This window comes from Gymnodraco acuticeps, unplaced genomic scaffold (genome assembly GCF_902827175.1).
Source record: "Gymnodraco acuticeps unplaced genomic scaffold, fGymAcu1.1, whole genome shotgun sequence".
NCBI classification, from domain to species: Eukaryota; Metazoa; Chordata; class Actinopteri; order Perciformes; family Bathydraconidae; genus Gymnodraco; species Gymnodraco acuticeps.
The window spans coordinates 1104164-1128676 of NW_022990459.1; the positions used below are offsets into that span (position 1 = coordinate 1104164).

General features: G+C 41.7%; 1 protein-coding gene across 7 annotated transcripts in view; it reads left to right on the forward strand.

Annotated features, from left to right (window-relative positions):
- The window catches only part of ppp1r12a (protein phosphatase 1, regulatory subunit 12A), a 52110-nt gene that overhangs the window by 11657 nt on the left and 15940 nt on the right, over positions 1–24513 (forward strand). For 3 of the 7 annotated variants that reach the window (XM_034225867.1, XM_034225869.1, XM_034225865.1), the window contains exons 2-14: positions 8383–8513; positions 10952–11070; positions 16480–16639; positions 17204–17348; positions 17433–17507; positions 17635–17726; positions 17925–18082; positions 18973–19064; positions 21305–21532; positions 21658–21749; positions 21995–22108; positions 22847–22999; positions 23980–24165. In XM_034225867.1, coding sequence (XP_034081758.1) covers positions 8383–8513; positions 10952–11070; positions 16480–16639; positions 17204–17348; positions 17433–17507; positions 17635–17726; positions 17925–18082; positions 18973–19064; positions 21305–21532; positions 21658–21749; positions 21995–22108; positions 22847–22999; positions 23980–24165 — 1745 coding nt within the window. Of the gene's footprint in view, positions 1–337; positions 412–8382; positions 8514–10951; positions 11071–16479; positions 16640–17203; positions 17349–17432; positions 17508–17634; positions 17727–17924; positions 18083–18972; positions 19065–21304; positions 21533–21657; positions 21750–21994; positions 22109–22846; positions 23000–23979; positions 24166–24513 lie in introns of all 7 variants that reach the window. The other 4 variants (XM_034225872.1, XM_034225866.1, XM_034225870.1 and 1 more) reach the window with 4 other exon arrangements.

Genomic DNA, 24513 nt, shown 5'->3' on the forward strand with positions numbered 1-24513 from the left:
GATGGCACAGTAAAGTTCTGCTTTTTATGAGTTTGTCATGTTTTCCTAGAGAGAGTGCTGGTGATATCACCCTTCTCCATGTGCTGTGTTTTCAAAAAGGCATTGAGTTTGCTGTGGTTGTTTAGTTGCTTTGATCCCAGTCAAGTCCTGATTACAATTGAGTTATTCGAGCCTTTTGCGGTTTGGGGCTTTAAGCAGCTGTTACTTTGATAATCTCTTGTTTGTTGCTGTTGTACTTTTACATTTAGCGAAAGTAGCTTAATCCACAGACATCTCTTTGGGGAGTCTTGGTTGGAGCTATTTATTCAAAAGAAAATACATTTTTCCTTCTAAATAGGGCTGACAGGTCGATGTCTATGGATTATCCTGAGGAATCTGGACATTGTTTCTGGAAAGACATGTCACTGAAGAGTTGAGTATGACAGTATTCAATGATTTAGCACTACAAAAGAAATTGCATTGGCAAATAAAGCCCGAAGCTATACTATAATGTGCTAAGGTTTAGATACTATCAGGGAAAGTGTGTAAAAAGTGTTCAAATGTATGCTCAGGGTAAAAGTCACTCATGAACATTCAACATCTTCAAATGATGTGGATACCTAGTTTCTGATGTCTTATTTCCATGTACACTGATTTATCCTGCAATACAGGCACAACAAGCACAAACATGCATTTGTTTAACACATGGGTATATTATTGTGTTTCCCAAAACTCTATAATGCTACGTACATCAAAGACTACATCATAGTTGCCTAGATGCCAGCATATGCCATGCCATGTATGTTTGACTGACTAAAAATAGAAGCAACTGATTCACCGGTGAAACCTTCCAAAAGCTTCATATGAACTATTTTGGAAATGTGTCCATTAGACACGAGTCTATTTGGGCTTTTTGAGAATAGGTGACACTGACTTGTTTGTTTTTGTGCTGCTTTAATTGTATTTGTCTGCATGTTTTTCTATGTAATGGCTATGATGGCCCCTTTTTCACAGACCTACAGTCTGAAATACACTTGATGGCCATGCACCGTTAACACTGTCATTTATTGTAGAATAAATGCCAACACTATGGGATAAGCTAACTGCCTGTGCCACTGGGTTCCATGCCACTCAGCAGTAAATGTGCTGGAGCCTGACGGCAGCTTTCTGCAGGGTGCTCGAGTTGGCCGTCTCAGTGTGCTACTAAAGGAAGTCAAGGAGGGGAGGGGTCTTCAAGTGTCTCCTTGATGTGGAGTGCTGCTAAATGAAGCTCGGTGCTCTCTGCCTGATGGCCCCGAAGATAATAAACCTACCCTTTTATACACACACAGTAGCTATAGGCCTTTACTATAGCATGAATAGACTGCCTATTTAAAGTGTTGTGTCTGGGCTGTCTGACTTCTGAGGTGAAGCATGAGGTGCAGAATGTATGGTTTTGTTTGCTTATTGGTTGAGCCACTTCTACTAATCGTTGCAGCTTTAGATGTTATCCAATGAAAGATGTAAATGTGGCTATGTAAAAAAGACACCGGCCTTTTTACTGCAATAAGTGGAAGTTACTCTTACTGTGAATTTAGAACACATTAGTTACAGTTTTGGGTGGCTTACTATCACCCGCTGGCTCCTGTATTTCTTTTAAGTGCAGTTTGTTTTGAATGATTCAAATCGAAGACAGTGGCACCCACATGATCACATAACAAGACACCTCTTCTTTTGCCAGAAAAGGTCATGAGAATCTCTCCAATAACGTTTAAAAGTCATGCCTGCAAGAGATTAAAAAGAAAAAAGATACCTCAAGATACTCATTTCAACTTTAGTATTTTTGTATGTTTTCTCACAGCGGTTTGATTTCCGTGCTGCCTTTAGGGGCCATCCGAGCAACCCCTGGGTGCTTTAAAATGAAGTCCTTTCTCTATTTATTTATGTTTCTTACAAAAGCCTGACAAGGCCTGAACCCATGTTCCCTTTTTGGCTTTGTTGTCATGGCAACAGACCGGCCTCCTTTCTTGGGTGCTCGTCATGGGTGCATTTTTGGGTCCGCTCCGAGAATGGCTTAGCCCATCTTCTTTTGCGGCACTGGTAGGGAATAGGGCTCAAATTCCTCCATATTATTTCAGGATTAGACTGGCGCATACGATGGACACTGTATTGTTTCTGGCCTAATCTTCTCCATATTTATCCCCGCTGGCTTGGGGAGGTTTATTAAGTTAATCTCTTGATAGTGTCTATAATCATCCCCACACTGGTGCAGTTAATTGATGGGTGTTTGAAATGGGACATATGTACATTGTTCTTGTTTATCTTTCTGTTTTTAAATTTGTTATCCAATTGCCGCTCTCCTTTTCTTTTTTTTTTAACAACTGAGGCATTTATATATATTCAGCATTTTGACTGCCTTTTATTTAGAAAGATTTGGCTTGATGACGTGTTAATGTTTTTCTATACCGACGTTACGTTTTTTCTTTTATAAGGCATGTTTATTGTTGTTTCAGGCTTCCTTGGGGTGCATTACCTTAGGCGCGTTCACACCAAGTACTTTTCCCAGGAACTTAGTTCCGACACCTCCTCATCACGCCACCGCTCCCATGTTTTCTTTTGTGTTGCCATAAGTTAGTCTCTCTCCGTTGGTGCGCTGGGCTAATGCTAATGCTAATAATGCTCATGCGAGCAAATAAAATGTCGGCTTCACAAACCTTTTCAGAGTTTTACGGGGCGTGGTTTGCAATTCGCCCAGCCAATCAGAAATTTGAACCTTTTTCTCCCCAGGAAAGTCCCTGCTCTCTAGCAGGGACTAAAAAGGGGTGAAAAGGTTTGCAAAAAAAAGTTCTAGTTCCAGATCTTTTTGGTGTGAATGCAAAATCCCAGGAACTATCAGAACTATTCCTGGGAAAAGTACTCCGGTGTGAAAGCGCCTATTAACTCCGGATGGCTAGGGACTACTTTCTCTTCCCTGCTTTTTCAATTGAGGCAGGTTTTCCCTTGACACATATAGGCTGACCATCCAGTAACGTCTAGCTTTAATTAAAAAAACAAAGTGTATGTGCTCCTGTCAGCATATACTAGCTTATAAACAAGACACATTTTGTGATTCAGAGCCAATGTTTTGAAGAGTTGGAAACGAACATGGTAGGAGCAGTCCTGTGTTGTGAAATAAGATGCTAAGTGGTCTGTCACTACCTCAAGGGTCAAATGCGTTCCGTTGAAGCATTGCAGTAGATCCTGCTACACGGTGCTTTCCTACTGTAAACCTAGAAAGCCTGTCATTATGTTTCAGCCTTGCATCACTGTTTAATGTGACGTGAGTCACTTAATTTTAGTCTCCAGTGGGATATTGCCAGCAGCGCTCTCTCAGGGAAAACGGTGTAATGATACCTACTTTATGTGGATTATGGATTTTCTTTTTTATTGAATTTGACCTTTCACTTCTTATGACCACTGAGTTTAACGTTTCATAACAATGAATTTATAATTAGGATTTTCTTTTTTACTGCATTGTTGCTTCACTGCAAACCAAATCCCACAAAGCCTAATGGATAAACTGTTGTTTTTTTCAGAAGCTGGTCCACATAATGTACATTAAACTCAATCAATTAAATGGAGCGTCCTGTGTCCATTGATTAGGTTACTACTTGCTGCTATGTCAACTTCCCAGAAGCCTCGGTTTCCATTAGAGAGGTCATCTTTATCAGAGAGTCAAGGCTGATGCTCTAGTCTTCCATGGAAAACGGACAGGATACATGTCTAACATGCAGTGAAGGAATGGAGTTTAGCAAAGCCGTATCCTGTCTCAATTAAATTCAGCTTTTTTGTAGGTCTACTATACGTGTGATATTGTTTCTCCAAGAAGGAATACAAGTATAGGGGACATCTTCAGGTGTAGAAAATGTCAGAAAAAACTTTTAAAAGTCCAAGGTAATGTATTTTTTTAATGTCTTTTTTAACCAGGAAAAAAAGCAGGAAGTCAAGAGGCTGAAAAGGGTCTTTTTTTGTCATTTAAGCAGGAAAATTGGTTTTCAATTATAAAAAATGCTTTGCATCATCGACTAATCGCAGGTCTAATGTAGAATATTCTGTATGTGCTTGTTTTATTTTATTTTGTTGCCTTTGTTTTTTATTCCGTGCAGTACCGTCCATCTTATTCCATTTATGATTTACAAGGCATCTTCTCTTCTCCCCCCTCTCACACACACAGGCTAAACAGGTTTAAATGTCAACGTGTCTGCTCGAGAGTGAGTCATTACATGTTTGACTACGAGCACCACACAGCTCCTCTGTCATTCTGGGGCTGATTGGAGTGTGAGAGACAGGAGTAAGCCCCAATGTTTCTTAATATAACTTAAATTAAGGGTCAAATCCCCTCCTCTGAGACGCCTGACACACTCCCTCTGCGTGCTGTCAGATATACATACCATTTTCTTTGTAGATTAACATGGATTTAAATGCAAGTGTGTGTTATCCCCCCCGTCGGCAGAATATTTGGAGGCCACCACCATTTTAGAGGAATAAAACACAGTAAACAGCATGATACTTTCTTCTTTTTCTCGTCCCTCTGGCTACTACACTTTGCATACTCTTGGCACCTGTCAGCCACACACAATTACAGCCATTAAGGGATTACCTTTGTTGGGCTGCAGTAGTTACTGGGAGGGGCCAGTGGAGCCAGGCTGGTGACGCACTGAAGGGGGAGGTCACCGGCAGCACTGAGTTCGCCTTAAGGGGCTTGTTTCCATTCTTGGAGAAGGAGAAGACTTTGAAGAGATAATAAGTGTGTGGGGAATGACTGAGGGGGAGGATTTAGGTAAGGGCAAAGAGGACAGTTCTCAGATGAGGCAGAAAGCCGTAACAATCCTTTGTTTCAGTCCCATTTCCGCTCTGCTTTACATGTTAGCGGTACCTGCTACACTAATTCAAGACTGAGTGATTTAATGCTTTGTGTTGCATGAATCACCCAATGTCTTTCGTAACAAAAATGTATTTTAAAACACGGCAAGGAATGGCCCTCCTGCATTTACACAAAAATAAATAACCAGTCAGTATTGTGTATTTATTATCCCAAAAACAAATGCAGAGCGCAGACTAGCCCACAATTTAAAAGTGATGCAAATTGAAAACATTTCTGATTTAAATAATTTAGGATTTGCATTATCATGTGTTCTTTCGCTTGTCTGAGGAGAAACGAAAGACTTATAAGAAAGTCTATACTAAAAAGGTAGTCACTGACTCCCCTTGCTAAACAGCCAGAAGGATAGCTTCTGTTCACATACTGTCTTTTTTGCCAATTCAACACCCAACGGTGCCACTTCATTTTTTTGTTTCAAATCCCTCAAGGAAATAAAAGGCTTTTTGAATGAATTTTCTGAAGGACAAAACATAAATGTGAACAAAGATTTAAAAACAACTACCTTATCAAATGTATCCTCATAATGAAAAAGTTAAATGTGCTAAGAGTGGCAAGACATATCCTTATTAGTAGTCTTGGGTGTCCTGATACTTAAATAACCTACAGGTCTGCCTTTACTGACATTACCAAAATGTGTTCTTGGATGGGAACCACAAGCTGCCATGTGTTAGCACGGTGTAACCACATTATTTGCATATGATGGTGATGTCCAATTAGCACGCCACTTGACATGACCTTTCACTTGTAGTGAGAGTTGCAGTACTGTCAAATGTAATATCTGGCATTGTTGTCTGCCCTGTAACAAAGTCTGATGAACCCAATCTGTTAACAAGTCAATCTGCACCTGGAGGAACTCTGTGCCTTAGCTCCCACGCACACGCACGCACACACACACACACACACACACACTGTCAGATAAGCTCAGTGAGGCCTTTAGCAGGCACTCTTCAGCTCTGGCCATATACAGTGTTGTAAACGGCCCAAATTTGGACAAGGATTCCAGCCAGATAGTCGTGTGCCCTGAACGTGAGGCCGCTGTGTGTTCATGTGTATCGGTTTCTCTTGTCAACGCTTGTGTTGTCATAGTAACCCCAGGAGAGAAGCGAGACAGTCCAGGCACAGTGTTCAGTGATGGGGGGGTGAGGGGATTGGGGTGGCAAAGTTTTGGTTTGAATATTGCTTAGTGGTAATTGGTCTTGGATTTCAAGTGTTTATTTATTTCAACAGCTGCCAGTCAATGAAAGACACTGTCGTTTCATTTCCATAAAAATATGTATGCAAATGTCCATCCAACAAGATAAATGTATTCTTCAAAATATATAATCATGTTTTTGAGGTAACGTGCCTTTGTGGCGTGCAACAACATTAACCTTTCTGTCGGTCGCTTGTTAGCAGACCCTTCACGCGATGGGAGAGCAAACGAGTACAGGCAGGGCCCATAGTGATAGCCCTATAGTTTAAATCTACTACCCACAAATAAACATGGACACGGGTTACTATTTTAAACAAATTGTAAATGTATTTAGGAACCTATCCATGTGATTTTAAGTGGGGGTGGATCTGAAATCCTCCAAGGGGGTCCGGGGGCATGCTCCCCTGTAAGATTTATTTTTAAATGCATCAATCTGGTGCATTTTGAGGGGAAAATAAAGAGACTAGATCTATCGGAACACCTATATGAAACAGAACTGTATACATTTCAATAATCATAAGAACATGGCCATAACCAATAACATACCATATCCAATACAAAAAAACATTGAAACTTGTTTATTTATTTGTTTTTGGTTCATTTATAGCTGTGAGTGTGTCTGTGCTCCTGAACCAGCCTCTCCTGTCTCCCTCCTCTCCCCCTGCTTCTCTTTGAGGCAGCAGCAAAGACTAGTTTTAGCTCTCAACAAGTTTTAAAAGTGTATCTTACCTTTTTTCCCCTAGTTAACTTTATTTTATTCATGCGTATTTGACTAATCACTACCCCCTCAAATGGAAATATGTGTTTACATAAATGGTGACCAAACCGTTTGAGACCCACTGAGAACTTAGACTAAATTAACTATCTAAACACAGAGTCCATTACCTCACCTGAGCTGAGGTTATCCCGAGCTTGAATGACACAGAGAGACCGATCATTTGTATGATCTGTATGACAGTGGCCATGTTGGCAGGCCACCTCATGTAGACAGCCAGTCACCCTGTGTGAGGCAGGCCCACATTTGCGCAGCGTTGCGTTCACAATACATTAAAGAGAAATCAAAAAATCCTCAGGCCAGCAGGCCACTTAACAGGCCTGGCCATCAGGAAACCCCCCGGTCCTCCCGATGGCCAGGCCGGGACTGGGTACAGGAGGCGTAGAGCGAGGGATCATTGTCCACAAGTTAATCGATCACAGATGGCATCGTGGTCGCAAACGAAAAATAAAAATAATAATGATAAAAAAATACCTTAATGGGTCGCGAAATATACTTGGGCGGCCGTTAATATACCTGTGCGGCCCGCCCAAGTATAGTTTCTGTGGGGAAATCCTGCATATGTATATAATAATGTATGTATTGCACATAGGTTGATGGTATTTAACAGCAGCAAGTGTTATACAAACAATGACTGTACAAAACTTACTTGGTGCAGATTAGAACTTTTGAAATCATTGTTTGCCTTTCAAACCTAGGCTGTTTTATTATGTAGGTAGAATCACAGCATCTCCCTCTTTATATGTCACCGAATCCAAAATGAGATCCCCCCCCCCCCCCCCCCCCCCCACTTAACAGCTGCTATTTCTGTCTGTGGTTATATCTATTTGACCAGTGCATGTGCTTCTGATGTGTCAATCAGTATCAAACCTACCTGATATTTTTGACTGCTAAATCTCAACCCAGTGTCTGGACTTCCCATTGAGTCCATGTCCTGAAATAATGTAATCTGAGATGCCCTCTGCGGAAAATGTAGTGAACCTTTTTTCAATGTAGAGCTCTAATGGTTTTACTTGTATTCAGATTTTCCTTGAGGTGCTCCAAATGTCCTCTTTCACGCCCTCATGTCTTTATCCAAAAGACTGGTGTACATTCTGAAGGCTGTCCCTAGAACAAAAGACACATATTCTAATAAAGGAATAATGGAGAGGAGCTCATTTGGGGGGCAACATTTGCTGGCAGAGAATGTTTTACTTTTGCTTAAACATAGATATTATCACACGAAAGAAATGTTTTAATGTGCAGTTCAATGAGTGATAAGCAAACGCAGTCTTTGAACATTTTTTAAATGTTTACTTTTTGCATGAAGCAGCAGTAAATAGGCACAATGCCTCCATCCATCAGCAGTACTACGATATGTGGTATTTCAAGCTCCGTCTGCAGAAATAACCCAACAGTTCTGAACGCTCATAGCAATGCTTTTTCAATGCAAGCTGATTGTAACCATCCTACTGACATAAGCTCATGTATTTGCACACGCACACAAAAAGGGCAGTACCTTACTCACCTTTTTCTTTTTTTCCTTTTCTCTCTCAGGCATGCATAGATGACAATGTTGACATGGTTACTTTCCTGGTGGAGAACGGAGCTGCCATCAACCAGCCCGACAATGAGGGCTGGATCCCCCTCCACGCTGCAGCCTCCTGTGGATACCTGGACATAGCAGAGTGAGTATCAAGAGGCCAGTTTATTCCGTTTCTAAGAAGCAGCAGTAGTATCTGTTTCAGTTAGCTAACGCTTACATCCTATTATTTTTATTTTTTTTGTAACTGTAGCACTCTTCATTGTTGCTTTCAGAGGTCCAGCTGCTACTATACAATTTATTTGGATTGCAGTGCACAAAGTGACACAATGGCCGACACTGCTAGGCTCCAGCTGAGGTCTACACTCTCCTGTCACCTCTCTAAGACCCCCATTAGTGACCTCTGTCCTGTCTCTGGCAAGATTGATTGTCTACTAAGAATGGCCTAGTCTTGCAATGTCAAACCCTTTAATATAATCTTGTTTTTACCTCAATTAAATGTGTGCGCATATTCATTTGAGCTAGCATGGCAGAATCAACCAACATAAGCAATTGTTCTCCGTAGCACACAGTTCATGTCACATGTTGACTGCAGCAGCGGCCCATCTGATAGCTCAGATATAGTTAGTGATGTAATCAAATATGGAGAGATCAGGCGGCTATATCTGGAATCAAGCTCTAGAGTTTCACTGTAGTATTCTCTTGCCCCTAGTCCTTTTCAGGTAAGAACTCTGCGCTCAGAACACAGAACACAGAGATGTTATCGGAGTATATTTAAACAGGCTGAAGAGCTCAGTTGTACTCATTGTTCAGCACATAGGGAGTGTGCTGTGACCTGCTTTACTTCTGTGTTACATTACAGGAACATGAAGATTTAGCCTTCCCATTGATGTCTCCCAACGAGACTGAATGTAGGAATATACACAACCATTTAGAGATTCTTTCGAGTGAAATTCTCTGAATCTCTGTGTCCAGTAGGCCTCATGAACTCTGCATAGACACTGGGCTAGTTTTACAGAAAACAAGAAGTTTTTTGTTGTCGCATAATGAACGAAAGGTCAAGTGTTTGGCCTGAAACTGGTGACTAATGGAGATATCATGTCATAGAGAGAAACTCTGCTGCTTGTGTGGGTGGTGCGCTCTCAGTAGACACATTTTAATCCCAGCAGGACTCTATCTCTAAGCTCCCAGTGTCACCACAGGTTAAGGAGCCCACAGTCAGACTCCACACCACAAACCATCAAGTACTGCTGTTCCAAAATAGGCAGAATTGAAAGTCCAATTAAGAAGATATAAAACTTTGTAGCGTAACTGCGTCAGTTGGTTGCCATTTAGGGGGGGAAGTCGTAAGCTCTGAGCCCGTCTCAAGTGGTGTCGGCCTAATGAGAAGGACCCGAGTCTCACCACAGCTTAATTGGAAGCAGCTGAAGTCAAGATGTTGAATGGGTGAAAAGGCCTTAAATCTCTGCTGGGGGGAGGACACAAATATAAAGAGATAAATCAGTAAGGCATGGTCCACACACATATGTTTGTATTCTTTCAAACAGTTTTTGCAACTTAAAAAACGATAATGATATTGCTGGAAAGGCCAATGAGCAGGTTCTCACACTCACACACCACAGAGACATGCAAAAGGTGGGTTTTCAGTGACCTAAAAATGCCATGTGGGTGTGTACCAAAGGCCAAAACGCATAGAAGACGCCAAGTTTTGAAAAAAAAAAACTTGTTGACTTGCCATTGAATACTGTGTTTGGTGCTTATTTTGATTGTCTGCTTCCGTTACGGGTTTTAGGGTTCAACTCCAGGTCTTTAAAAAAATTATGCAGACAAAGACTTATGATGTTTAAACTACATCACCAATAACATTTCCACAAATTGCCCGTTCATGTAATTGGGTTTCGCTTGGGTGAACTCCACTTAACACCTCGTAATTTGTTAGGAGACCACCTAGTTGATCCTGAGTCTTAAAATTCAGCACTAAAATGGGAATGAATGCTTCCATTGCATGTCGTAGCAGTTATGACTTACTAGATGGTCGTTTTTTAACAAACAGCCACACACCTATCGGGATTTGTGCCACTCCTTATTCCTTCTCCTCTTTTTATTTATTGTTTAGGTGTGGCACGCTCACTCTGTTTGCACAGCCTTAGGAAGACCCTCTGCAACTTAAATACCAACACGTGAGCCATTTGCAAACACATATTTGAAGATGTGCTTTGGTTATTTATTTACCCTTGTCATATAGTCTGTGCTACACACTTTTCTTTCATCCCCCACAGAAAAAAATGTCAATGTTGTTGGGAATTTGTGACAGGCAAAAGAGATGCAGACTGTGATGTGTGGTCAACTAATGTTGGCACTGAACCAAAAGTAACATTAAACAGCTCCTGTCCTTCAACTGTTTCCTCATCAGTTGGAGGAAGTGACAGTTGACTCTACCTACTTCCTTTTCACCCAGACAGAGGCTACAGTTTGACCTCAAACTTTTCAGTAGAATAATCAACCAGATTGGAAAGTGTTCTAAGGATGTCTATATACATATCATGCAGGGTCCTATGTAAAATGTGTGTGTGGTTTTTGCAGGTATCTCATCGCCCAGGGTGCCAGTGTAGGAGTTGTGAACAGTGAGGGTGAGACTCCGCTGGACATCGCAGAAGAGGAGGCGATGGAGGAGCTCCTTAAGAATGAGATCAACAAACAAGGTACAGTATTAAAGACATCTTCAACTCTGCTGTCTGGTCTATGTTTGACTGATGGGTCTCCTTTCCCTCCCAACTCAAAGTATCAAAAAAAGAGTCAAAACCTTGGTATTAAACCGTATCTTATATAACTACTTGGGTTTGGATATTTTCACCTGAAGTCCAATACTCAGTGTCTTCCACATTTTAATTTAAACTATAAACAATATTTTATTTTGTCGCTGTGTTGTTGGTTATGCAAGCTGTTAAAATAAATGTACCCGCCTGTTTGCCGGTTGAGAACAGTTATTGCTTTGTTATGTACGAGAATGTTTTCCACAGAGTTTTCATCGAGTGTCAGTCACCTGCTGTTTTGCACTTGCTCGCCTGAATAATTCTTACATAATATAGAATAGTGATCCAGCTGTGAGCACTCAAAACTGATAAGTCAAGTTTTTCTATTCTGGGATGGGGCATTCTTAAGATAATGAAGGCCCTCCCTTATGGTTAAGGGCCACGCACACACGTGTCAACCTCAGCTCACTATTTGCCTTTTTTATAAAGATAGCTTACATTACCATATTGTATGCTACATTTTACGAGTGCTCTGATCTGCTAGCAGTCGTCTTTTGAAGATTTTTGTTCTCAATAGTTTGATCACTGATCTTCAAAAAGGCGCATCAGGAGAGCCTATCAGATGACTCCTGAATCCTACATTTTAAATATTTTCAAAACTCAATTCTCCAACACACACACACACACACACACACACACACACACACACACACACACACACACACACACACACACACACACACACACACACACACTTACACTTCAGCAATTGTTGGAATCGTCCCAGAAATACTGATCTGAGCAACCTTACTACATTTATATACATGGTTATTGATGGAAGGTGTGAAACGCAACTGTGCACAGGTTTCCTATCATGGGAGCCCCATTAGAAATGTGTATAATAAGCACATTCCATATGTAATATACACCATAATGCCTCCTCTGCAATCATACTATTTCAAGTGTATTGTGCTCTAATGTTTACTTTCTAGTATCTGTAGCAACCTTTAAATAAACATTCTCCCTGTAACTGTCAGTCTCCTCAGAGTTCTTTAAGTAGAGTGTTTAAAAGCACACGGCATACAGTGATAATTACACCCACGGTGCTGTTTGCATATTACGCTCCTGGTCTGTGTTATATAACGGCGGTGAGACATGCAATCAAGCGAACCTCAAGTATCTTGGCCAGCGGCAGTTGTCAGCCTTCATTTGAGATCCCTGAGTGATGTGCTGCGCTGTCTCCTATAAGATCACTGACAGACCCAAAACCATACTTCATTTTCATTGTTCATACACTCATCAAAGCCAAACTACTGAATACTTTTTCATTATGTATTCAAGTTTGAGCTTTATTTATTCTTCAATGCAGGCTTGCGTAACACTGCTTTCGAAGACACAACTTCAGTGAAGAGTGAATTTGCAATAATCCTGGCCTCAGGGCAGCTGCAGACAAACCGCAGCTCAGGCCTCTGTGCTCGAGGTAGCAGGCAGCATTATGCAACTGGCTGTTGTGTAACGCTCCTGTATGATTGTAATGTGATTTTCTCCTCAACGACATACAAGTCATGGGGTTAAACTTCTTAGTAAGTGGCCATGGTTTCTCCTTGGCTGGGACAACCTCTAGATCCTCTCCTTGACCCTGATTGGGTCAATTGACTGGACATCCACCCAGCCCCCCCCCCTCCTTAGCTGCTTAATGAGAGCTGCTGCATGTCCTTGTAATGGGCTGAAGGTGGACAATCTCATTAGGAATGCACGATATCGGAAAAAAATGATATTGCGATTCCCCCCCCCCCCCCCCCCCCCCCCCCCCCCCCTGCGATATACTGTATATTGCGATACATACAGGAATTGAAGAAAATACCCTTTTTTTTCCCGCAAACCATCCTTTCTTGAACTTTAATGCTATACAATTAGTATTTTCGTAACTATCTTTAACCGGATAAAGGATTTTAGTCACGGACGTCTGGATCTTAAGTTATCAGAGCAACAAGCTGAGCTAGCTCGGTTAGCAGCGACAAACTGCCCTGGAGAAACACATGAAACTACTTTATTCAGTGTTTTTACCTTTTTAAGTTTGCTTTGGAGATCTGATTGGTGGTTTGCTGTGCATGCAAAGCCTGCATGTCACTCACTCAAGTACCCCTGACATGAGCCGCACAAGTTTTCCTTTTGTAGCAGGCAGCAACAATAATTGTAACATGACGTGTTTGAGTTAATTTGCCTACTTAAAGGTAGGGTATGTACGTTTGAGAAACCGGCTTGAGATACACTTGTTGTTGCTCTTAATGCTCTTAACATCCCGATAGCAATGAATATCTGAAGTGCTTTGACAAAAAATCCATTAAAAAAAGTCATCTGTGGAAGCCGTAGTACTGTGAAAAGCACGACCAATCATTTTAGCCGGCCCGGCTAAAATAACTGGATGGCCTACCTGCCTGTCAGCCTTCCATCGGGGCACAAACTTATCTCGTGCCCTCATTGGTCATGTGCGCGTTCGTGTGTGTTGGAGGAGGGGCTCTGTAAGGAAGTGGCAGATTTTCTCCGGTCGTGTATTTTCAAATTCTAGCGATCTGGAGCCGGTTTCTCAAACTTACTTAAAAAAAAAAAATGTTTTAAAATTGGCAGGTCCTGCGATGTGAATCGTGCGCATATCGCGATTATCGACATGACACGATATATCGTGCAGCCCTAAATCTCATATGTTTCCACACTATGGCTTGTAGTGAGAGGACACAGGGTTGACTTGTGTTACTCTGACATTATTTACCTTATCTCAAAAATAGTTGTTTTGCCCTTTTTTCAAAAATACCTCTGAGAATCCTTGTAATGCTTCAGGCTAGATTTCTGTACATATATTTCTCCAGAAATACTGTAGGTATATTGAGGTGAAGGAGGAGGAAGGTCCTTTTTAGGTCTATTGAATTTTCTCCCTATCTTCTCGTGTAGAAGATGTGCTGTTCTCTTATAAATCTCATCTTTGAACCGCTGCCAACTCCTACACTCGGCTCTTGTTCTGTAGTCCTACTTAGAGACCATTAGGCCCCCGGCTTTTTATAGACTCAGTGTAGGCTACTTCCCAAGAGATCACGGGACGGATCTCTACCTGGACGTCTCCCATTGCCTTCATTAACTGAACTGCCATAAGGAGGTTTAAGGTTCATTTCACCACATAGCATTTATGCCCTGTACTTCCTCCTATTTGTAAGAAAATACATCCCAACTCAGTTTGAATTATAGCGTTTCTGTGGTGTCCCACCTTTAATGCCGGTAATTTAAGAATTACGCTTTATATTCCTGGCAATGTATGCTCTTAATCCAACATTTAAAATCATGTATTTTGAAACCACTGCCCTACACCTAACTAAGCTGCAGTTTTGTAAAAGTTTGATTTATGATTCAGATTTGTATACCCTTTTTTTTTTTTTTTTATTTTTTTTTTTTATATAAATAAAGGAATGTGACCATTTTATGACGTGGATTACTAAATTACAGCTACTCTGATCAGCCACCCATGTTGAGGCAATGGTTCAAGCTTGGTTTGAAATGTGAAGAATGAAACTTGGAAACCAGTCAAACATAAACTCAGACACTGAGTCATCTTCTTCCCATTCGTTTTCACTTTCTTAGACTTCAGCCCACTAATGAGAAACATGTCCACCAGTTTAAACAAGCCAAATAATCCCAGTGCTTTGTTCAGTTTAAGCCAGTGTGCTGTAAAGTGGATTGTCACTGATTTTGAGGCCAATTGTCAAAAGATTGAAAGGGCAAAAAGCTTCTAGCAGGTGTCTTTGTTATGGCTCAAGTTCCCTCTTCGTGCTTAACAGACCTTCTTGTGCTCATCTCCAGCTAGCAATGGCCAAACCCCTGAGTAGAGTAAGACCTTTCCTCTTCCTGGCCTTTTCTTAAGCAGAACTCGCAGACACAGATGTCATCTTTCATTGGTTTAAGAGCTTGAGGCAATCTTTAAGCTTTCTTGAGTGTCAGAAAATGAGCGATGATGTATCCTCGGGAGTAGAATAAAAAACCTATACAATCAGCTGAAGTTCTTGCTCCGACCCCAGAGCACTTCTTGGATCACTGTTTATGTAGTTCAACACAGTTAACACTCACGCAGCAGTACATTTCAGAGCGTCTCGTGTTCCAGCCAGGTGTCAACAGGACAATACCGGCCTGTTTTCACTGCTGTACTGCACGCAGCTTATGGCTTAGACATATTGACCCACTTAAACGGCTGAGGCCTGCGTTTTGCAGCCACTATTTCTTCGACAAATTGACAGAATATTGGCACGTAACCGTTTGCTAAAGTGCTTTACAACACCCTCTAGTGTTTAGAAAGGATGCCAGAATAATGTCATGTCTGCGTTTCCTCTGTAGAGCCTTAAATGAAATGGATAACATTACATGACATGGATAACATTACATGACATGGATAACATTACATGACATGGATAACATTAATGGAAGCACTGGGGTTCACGGGTTGAATCTTGTGTAAAAGACTTTGTCATAATTGCGGCATCATGGTTCCCATGTGTCCTGGAAAACCTGGAGAGCAGTTCATAAATGTTTCAGTCGTTGAAAACACATGGGAAAGGTAAACCTTGTTGCCATGGAAAATTATTTCAACATTTGCTATTTTCATTTAGCTGAGAATCAACTACAAGGCTCTCTATCTGAGATCCCAAAAATCGATAAGTGTAACTAAAAGGGAGTAGTTATAATATAGTTGGATAACAATTAATGGGAAAACAACTGTATGTAAGTTAAAGACTAGCTAATTGCTTTTTTGCTGGCATTTTATCTTTAAATGCTGCATTGTTTAGGTCAAACTGACACATGACTTAATATATTAAACTTTTGTTTTGCTAGGGTATTTGCTTGATTCTATGAATGAATCTTTCCTCCTTTCTATGCATTTAAGAAATTATTTTTGTATATTGTAGCAAAAGACATTTTAACAGACTTCCATAAACAATAACATGGTGGTGTTTTTCCTATCCGTCTGCTAGGTAGATCCTCAAAAAAGATGAATAACTAGCTCTTGAAAACCAAGCAAATATTTAACTCATGGCTTTGCATTAAACTATTTAGGTTATCTCTCAACTGTGATCATTATTGAAAATCTAAAATAATGTATCCAAAACACTCACATTTTAATCTAGATGTAAAACGAACATTTTCCTCGACCAATACCTACATAGTGTGGCATGTTCACGTTCCTCCATTGTCTGATCTAGGAGTCACAGCTTGTTCATGAGTAGCAGGTAATCCTCGAATGCCTCGTTGACCGTCTCTCTCTCTCTCACTCTCACTCTCACTCTCACTCTCTCACACTCTCACACACACACACATCAGGGGTGGATATCGAAGCAGCCCGGAAAGAGGAGGAGCGGATCATGCTGAGGGACGCCCGGCAGTGGCTCAACAGCGGCCAGATCCAAGACAGCCGGCACACCAAGTCCGGAGGAACGGCGCTCCACGTTGCTGCTGCGAAAGGATACGTCGAGGTTTTAAAGTAAGCTTTTGATTTCACAGGTAGAAGAAAAATATAACAACCAACTCTTCTGTTACACAAAGCCACATTATATAAATGCTATCTATGTTAAGGCCTTGTGTCTTGTGTTTCCTTGGTTAATGCCAGACATATCTTGGTCTATGCATCTCGTCAGTGATTTGTCTCAGTGGATTGTTAATAATCTCCGCTGCTCGAGGAAAGGAACTGCAGCCACCTGTCCATCTGGTCTGGGAACCCAGCCAGCACACTTCATACTGCCATAGAAAGCTCTTAAGATCTCCGATGACTCCAATATACACAAGACAGCGATCTAAATGTTTCTCCCATCATAACACATTTTGCCAACCTCGTTCTTTTCCAGTTTAGGGAGGATTTAAGATTATCAGATTATGTGTTTTGGTATCTCATAAATCTGACCCAGGGTTACAATGCTGACGTACTTCTAAAAGCCTGGACTTTATCGGCACCTTTTTTTAAATATTAGTTTACAGAGAGCAGAGAACCAGATTTTCAAATTCTAATAAACTTGTTTTTGTCTCTCCTCTCCACTCCTTCATCGTGCAGGCTTTTAATCCAAACAGGGTATGATGTAAATATTAAGGACTTTGATGGCTGGACTCCTCTCCATGCATCGGCACACTGGGGCAAAGAGGAGGCATGTCGGATACTGGTGGAGAGTCTCTGTGACATGGACCTCATTAATAAAATGGTGAGCAAATGGAACGGTCATGAGTCCTGTCATTAAGAGATGTGCAATCCAGATTTTTAGATACATTTTATTTCTTTCCCTCAGGGTCAGACTGCTTTCGATGTAGCAGACGAAGATGTTGTGGGACACTTAGAAGAACTACAAAAGAAACAGAATCTGGTAAGTCATTATTGTAATCTAATCAAATATACATGTTATTTTTTACAAGATTGTTTAGGTGTCTAATATTGTATGCTTTCCTGTCTTATCTCCTGTTGTACATCCTTTTTCTATTTTTCTATTCCAGCTGATCGGTGACAAAAAAGACGTTAAGAAATCTCCTCTGATTGAAATGCCAACCACTGGGGATAACAACCAATCACTGAAACCAATCAAGAGGTATGTGTTTAAAGATTTATGGTGATACATTGAAACTACTGACTTACTTAGTGTGAGGATTACATAAATATAACTAAATACAAGGCATAACTAAATACTACATTCTCTATCTACGTCTTGTTTTCTCCCTGTTACTGAATAATGTCCCACACTGATGCTGTAGTTCTGTACTGACGGTGTTAAATGTATTTGTTGCAGCAAAGAGACGCTGCTTCTGGAGCCAGAAAAGAGCGCCCTACGCATTGAGACCTTAGAGCCGGAGAAGGTGGATGAAGTAGAGGAGGGGAAGAAGGACGAATCGAGCTGCTCCAGTGAGGAAGAGGACGACGAAGATTCAGAGTCGGAGACTGAAGCAGGTACTGTGTTTGAGGGTAGTATTCAGATCCAGTACTAATGCCATACTGTAAAAGTATTCTGTTACAAGTAAGTACTTGGGTAAAAGTAAATAAGTGCAGTCAGCAAAATGTAGGAAAGTATTAAACGTAAAAGCAGCCAAGACAGAAACGATTTAAAAAAAACCACAACTAATTAACTCAAAATATTCAAATACATTTAAAATAACTTTAATGTTTATGGATGCCAATTAGTTATCTCTCAATTGGCTAGTTGATTAAAGGACTTTGTTGGGTTTCTATAGTCTGTTGGCTAGTATGATATTATATTGTATAAACTCTTGTGTTTTTAATGCAAATGTAAACTCTTGTCTTTTTAACTAAAGATATAAATAAATGTAGTAGATTACAGTATTGCGATGTTTCTATAAATTGCAGTGGTAAAGTACATTGACGTAAAAAAAAAACATTATGCAATTCAAGTTTATCAAAATTGAACATAAATGCAATACTTGAGTGAATGTACTTATAGGGGTTCAACAACTACTCGACTTAATCGATTAAAATCGTTATTGTCTTCATTGTTAGTATCCACATGCCTAAAACAACCTCAAGCTAAATCTAAAAGTTGATGGCTAAATAAGAGCGTTTGAGAAATTGGGCAAGGCATAATAGTCGATTAATCGTTTCATTAATCGATTATCAAATTAGTCGTTTGTTGCAGCCCTATGTACTTAGCAGTTTGACTTATTTTAGACTTCAATCAGTTCTCCAGACTTAGAATTGACTGGTTGTTGGTTACATTTGTATTTCATTCAGCTCTGTATTTCGATGCGTGTCACCAATAACAGGTTCCATACTTGTTTTGATTCATTGTTGTTTGACTCTCGCTCATTTCTCTCTCCCCCCTCCAGACAAGAGCAAGCCTGCAGCATCGGTGAGCAACAGCACGACGCCCGCCCCTGCCGACATCACCGTGTCGCCTCCAACCAGCCCAACCAACCAGGTGACAACCCCTCCCTCACATGGTGAACATGGTGCGACCTGGTGGATGAGCATTTATCATCCTCCCCTGCGCCGACAGCTGCCACAGTGCTGGCTTCAAAAGAAGCAAATTGATTTTAAAAAGCCCTGGAGTAAACTAGCAGCTGATGTGATCATGGCGCTCCCATCAAAACACCAAGAGCAGTATCACATCAACCGTGTTCTACTGAGACACAGTGGTGCCTCACTCGATACACAAATCAGTGTAATTCACCATCTAGTTAGTTTTTCTCCCACTTGAACGCAAACTCCATTTCACAGCTGACTGGGGGTTTACATAAATGAGTTTGCCGTTCACACTCGGGGCCATCACAGCAATAGTTGTCCCTGCTTGTGATTTGCTCTTCATGTCGCAGTACAATGAGCACACACTGCTAACAAATGTCACGGAGGCCCTGAGAGTGACATTTAAAAGTGATTGTTGGTGGCGTTGGGGGCAAACACTGCAACAGGCTGAGCAGTGGGGATGATTAATGGCCATTATTCTGGATGATGGTAACAGTTCATCATAAGATGGGGAAACTAGGAGGCTAAGAGTGGTTTAGTTTTTAGGAATAAAACTAAGGCTTGCATGGGAGTGCCACTTTTGAGTCTGCTGCCCTCTGCTGGCAGGATGAGGCCAAGCACTTAACTAACGTTGCCAAAGTGGACACATGTGCTTCAAATATCTTGAATTTAGCCAAAGGATATTGTATTCCATATATTGTTGTAAATACTCATTTATATTATTTGAAATACTTGTCAAATTATATTCATTTACATTCACAGATATAAAACGGATGCTATAAATATATATGGTTGTATTTAAAAATTGGAACCGTATTGATATTAATTAAAAGTGACATAAAATAATAAGTAATAAAATAGTTTATGAGATTATTATATTGTCTTGGGCAAATTATTCCCAGTGAAATAATATAATGCCCATCCCAACTATAAACTTTAGAATCTACCTTCATCCTCCTCTCATTCTTTTGTATCGTCCTAAACCTCTCATGTATGGGATACACAAAAGCCCTGACGCCCATTCCTTAAGTTATTATCATTCCACACTCCTGAATGCAGCCTAAATGGCAGGGTACCTTCACAGTTTTCTGCCCCCCCCCCCACCCCACCCCACAAGTAGGCCACCTCTCCAAAACGTCCTAAATGTTGTTTATTTTCTCCTGCTTCTGTTCTTGCGATGATCTCCTTGTTCCAGTCCTCCTTTGAAGCCTAGTGCTCACACATCACAATGTCTTCTGTCTAACAAGAGTGAGCAAAACATTAACAACGTCCAGTTTCGACACTACCAAATGTTTGTTGGACCTGTCACTTATTCCAGCTGAAAACTATACCGGTAGCCCCCCCCCTGGTTTGGCAGTAAGCATTGTGTGGTGTGACTAGGCCTTACAAATCTGTCCTTGCCATGTAGTGCGTTTCTTTTGCTGCTGCTTCTGTCTTATTCTGGCTTTTTTCTGTCTCAACCTCCTCCCTGCCCCACCCCCCCCTCCCTCCGCGTCTTTCTCATCCTGGGCTCTTGTTGGTTGGCTTTAGTTTGATTGTGTTACTCCCCTCATGCCTGTGGCGGAGCCAGGCTGTCCTGCATTGTGGCGTCAAGGCTTGCGCAAAACTGGCATATCTCTGTTGCCCAAAAAACTGATGGTGAGGCATTGGTGTGCACCGGAGTTGTTCTCTCATCCTACATGCACCTGTGCACTAAATTAAAGTATTTTACACCTCCCCTCGCCCCCTTCTAACCACCCTGGCCTGATCCAGGTGACGCAGAATGAACCCTCTAACGCTGGCGTCCACTCATAAGCCCTCCATGGTGTCGTTTTCACTTTTAATCAACAAATGCACTCTCCTGGTCGTCCTTCACCGTGTGTCTGTGTGGCGTCTGTGTTTTGTTTGGTTGCTCATGACCATGTATGCATCTTTGGATAGTGTATCATGTGGCCAAACCTGAAGTCCATCAACCGGAGCCTAAAAAACCAACACGTTTGATCGGTTTACTCAGAAATAACTTTTAGTATTGGTCGTGGTTATGATCTCTTAACTGGCATGCCCGTCCTCAGCCCCTGGAGATTAATCCAAATGGTTTTTGACCTGATTGACGTTTGTGTTACTCACCAATATGACTCATAATCTCCTAACTATTTAAATGTGAAGAGATTTTAGCTTTGCATACTTAACCCCCTGCCCCTTTCCTCTCCCTCTCAGAACCCTCCGCCTGCCGGAAAGGTCACATCTAAGGTGGTGGAGGACGACAGGAAGGACGAGTCTCCTGCGTCGTGGCGGCTGGGTTTGAGGAAGACGGGCAGCTACGGGGCGCTGGCGGAGATCACGGCCACCAAGGAGGCTCAGAGGGAGAAGGACACGAGCGGGGTGATGCGCTCTGCCTCCAGCCCCCGCCTGTCCTCCTCTCTGGACAACAAAGACAAAGAGAAGGTCAACTCTAGTATAGAATGTAGAAATATGAAAATGCTGTACCTTTTTTTTTTTATGAGAGCTCACTGAAGACTTGTATCCCTTGTTTGACAGTTTCACTAATGTTGGTCCTTTTTTGTCTGCAGGAAAAAGATAAAGGAACTCGGCTTGCTTACGTTGCCCCCACCATCCCCAGGAGACTGGCCAGTACTTCGGACATCGACGAGAAGGAGAACAGGTGAGACCTTTGGGCCTGGCTCTGTGCTAACATGCATTGGTTTGAGCGGCTCCTGCTGCCCACTGCTGTGTGTTGCAGGCAAGATGTCTCAATGCTATGCATGCTGTGTTGGCCTTAGAAACTGGCTTTCATTAGGATGTTATGTTTAGTAAGACAAAGGAGGGTAGATTTCATACAGGGTAGACATGTATCTACATCAGATCTGTTTGAGGAAGATTGAGGTACTATTGAAGTGTAATCCCCAGGGACTCTACTGCTCTGATACGTAGTGGCTCATACACCCGGCGACGCTGGGATGATGACCTGAAGAACTCCGAAGGAAGCGCCTCCACCAACCGAACCCCCACCTACCAGCGCAGGTCAGCCTCTACTGCGACACAAGTCCCATCCCCCCTCCTCATCAGAGCTCTGCTCCATCTGATGTCATGTGTTTATCCATTATGAGGTGGACTTGCATAGCCTTGGAACTAATACCACTGTGTAGGCAGCATTGATAGTTGTTGATCAGTCACCTACTGTACATTTGGCTCAGATTATGTCGTGAGAGATATGTACGTACATGCTTCCATGCACAGCAGCAGCTGCTGAGAAAGCACCTTTTCTCTATCACTGCCACTGAGTGTGTTGCATGACTGTACCTGTCCTGTCAGGCCGCTGTGCCACTGAGTCTTCATAGCATTACTCATGACATTTTAACAAGCCTATATACCTGTCTGACTACCAGATAAATCAAATTCTTAGAGTTGTTAAAAACCTAGCATGGACTCAAGCTGCATGCATGTCATATGGGGAAATCCTGGATCCATGATCTATCTTAAAATCTCTAAATATTCCTAGTTTTTACCTTAGAACTTGACTGTTCAAGGTGATTGCAATCATCACAAATCTACAAAAATCTTCATTCATGAACTCTCCAAACACTCCTGACAGTTGCTATGATTCGACCTCTATCCCCATATGACATGAATGCACAAATAGTGTGTGTGTATAAGCTTAATACCCCTTAAATATGTATGTGTCCTGTACTATATCTGTTTGTGTGTGCGCCTCCACCGCTAACGTGCCTCTCTCGCTCCCACCCGCCTGCCAACACGCAGCACGTCCCACACGCTAGCACTAGGGCGGAGCGGCAGCACGCGGGACGTGCCAGCCAAGTCTTCGTCCACCTCCAGCTTGGACCCTAACACCTGTAACACTAAACCCTGGCAGCCACCCACCTCCCACTACCAGTCTTACAGCATTTACCGCAGGTATACCCGCCGCCGCCCCCCACCCTCCCCCACCCACCAGGGCACCGCCGTCTCTACACCCTCCTGTCCTCTCTGACTGTCCGTGCTCTGCTCACTGCCTACCATGAGTACTGTGTTACATTTAATGTCCATATGACAAGTCTGCAAACCTTCAATGTTGATGATATGGAGGAATAGTACGACAACCCAGTACTATCAAGGAAATTATGTTCAGATAAAACATTTTCTGAAACAGTAGTATTTTAAATGTGCTTTTTGAGAGCACAGGTAATTTTTCTGTTTTATTTTTTTACTCAGCCGCCCACATCATTTCTTAAAAATTGGGGCTTAGGAAGTGCCTTCTGAGCTTCTTTTTCTTTACAAGCGGATATCCAAATACAAAACTTATCAGGCCGCTTTGGCTAAAAGTAAAATGTTTCTTAAAAATGATGTTGAAAATTGCAAGGTCAGAGTGAAACTCTTCAAGAAAGGTCTCATTACTTGATACTCAAAAACTATATATAATTTAAATCATGTCACTGGTCATTTATGAACAGATTACGTGACCATTCTTGGCACAGCTATTGGCTTTGCAAAAATAAAATCGAGTAGTCTCCAAAAGACTGCTTGTTTTCACAAAATGTGTGAAAAAAAGTGTTATCTCTAAAGCTTCCTCTAGTCTAGAGGGTTTCTCAAATAATATATAAAGCGTCTGACATTTTGACCATTTAAATAATACATGCCGTGCAGCCATTAGTATCCGCAGAGGGTTAGAAATACAGCATTCAGACTGACTGTCAAACCTCTGCTATTAGTAATGCAATATGTGTCTGAGAAGTGTGAAGCAAATAACAGAAAAAGAGTGCTTACATCTAATAATCAACTAATTATCTCTACAATAACTTAGCTAGATGCTGTGGTTGTTAATATATCGGTATTTGTATTCTGCTCTGGCTCACTGGTGACCCTGCTGTGTCCATGTCTGACGTTTTGTCCTCCAGCGGCTCCTTTGGCAGAAGGAACGAGGACGTGGGTTCCTCGACCACCACCTCGCCCTCTTCAACCACCAACACCACCACCACCACCACCACCACCACCTCTGTTACCTCGCCCACAGGCCATCGCGGACTGCTCTCCAGCCTGGGCTCCTCCTCCACCCGCACTGGCTCCACCAGTCTCACCAGCAGGTAATCAACAGCTTGTAGATATTCCACTAGTGTTATAACTCAGTGGATTTCCTCGGAGAAGGTTTATTCCATTTGTTCTGTATACACACTACAAACAGCATAGAACATTAATACACCACAGATCAGGTATAAATAAGACAGAATTACAGAATTAATATATTACAGAGCGTTATTGACAATTTTATATACTATGAATTAACAAATATGAGTATGCCGTAGAAAATATAGATGTTTTCTAAATACAGTCCTATTTAGGAAAAAAAAGAAGAGTGACTTAAAACATCAGCAAACCGTTTTCCCCACCTCTTCAGAGATTACAAAAAGGGACTTAATGAAAGATTGTCCTGG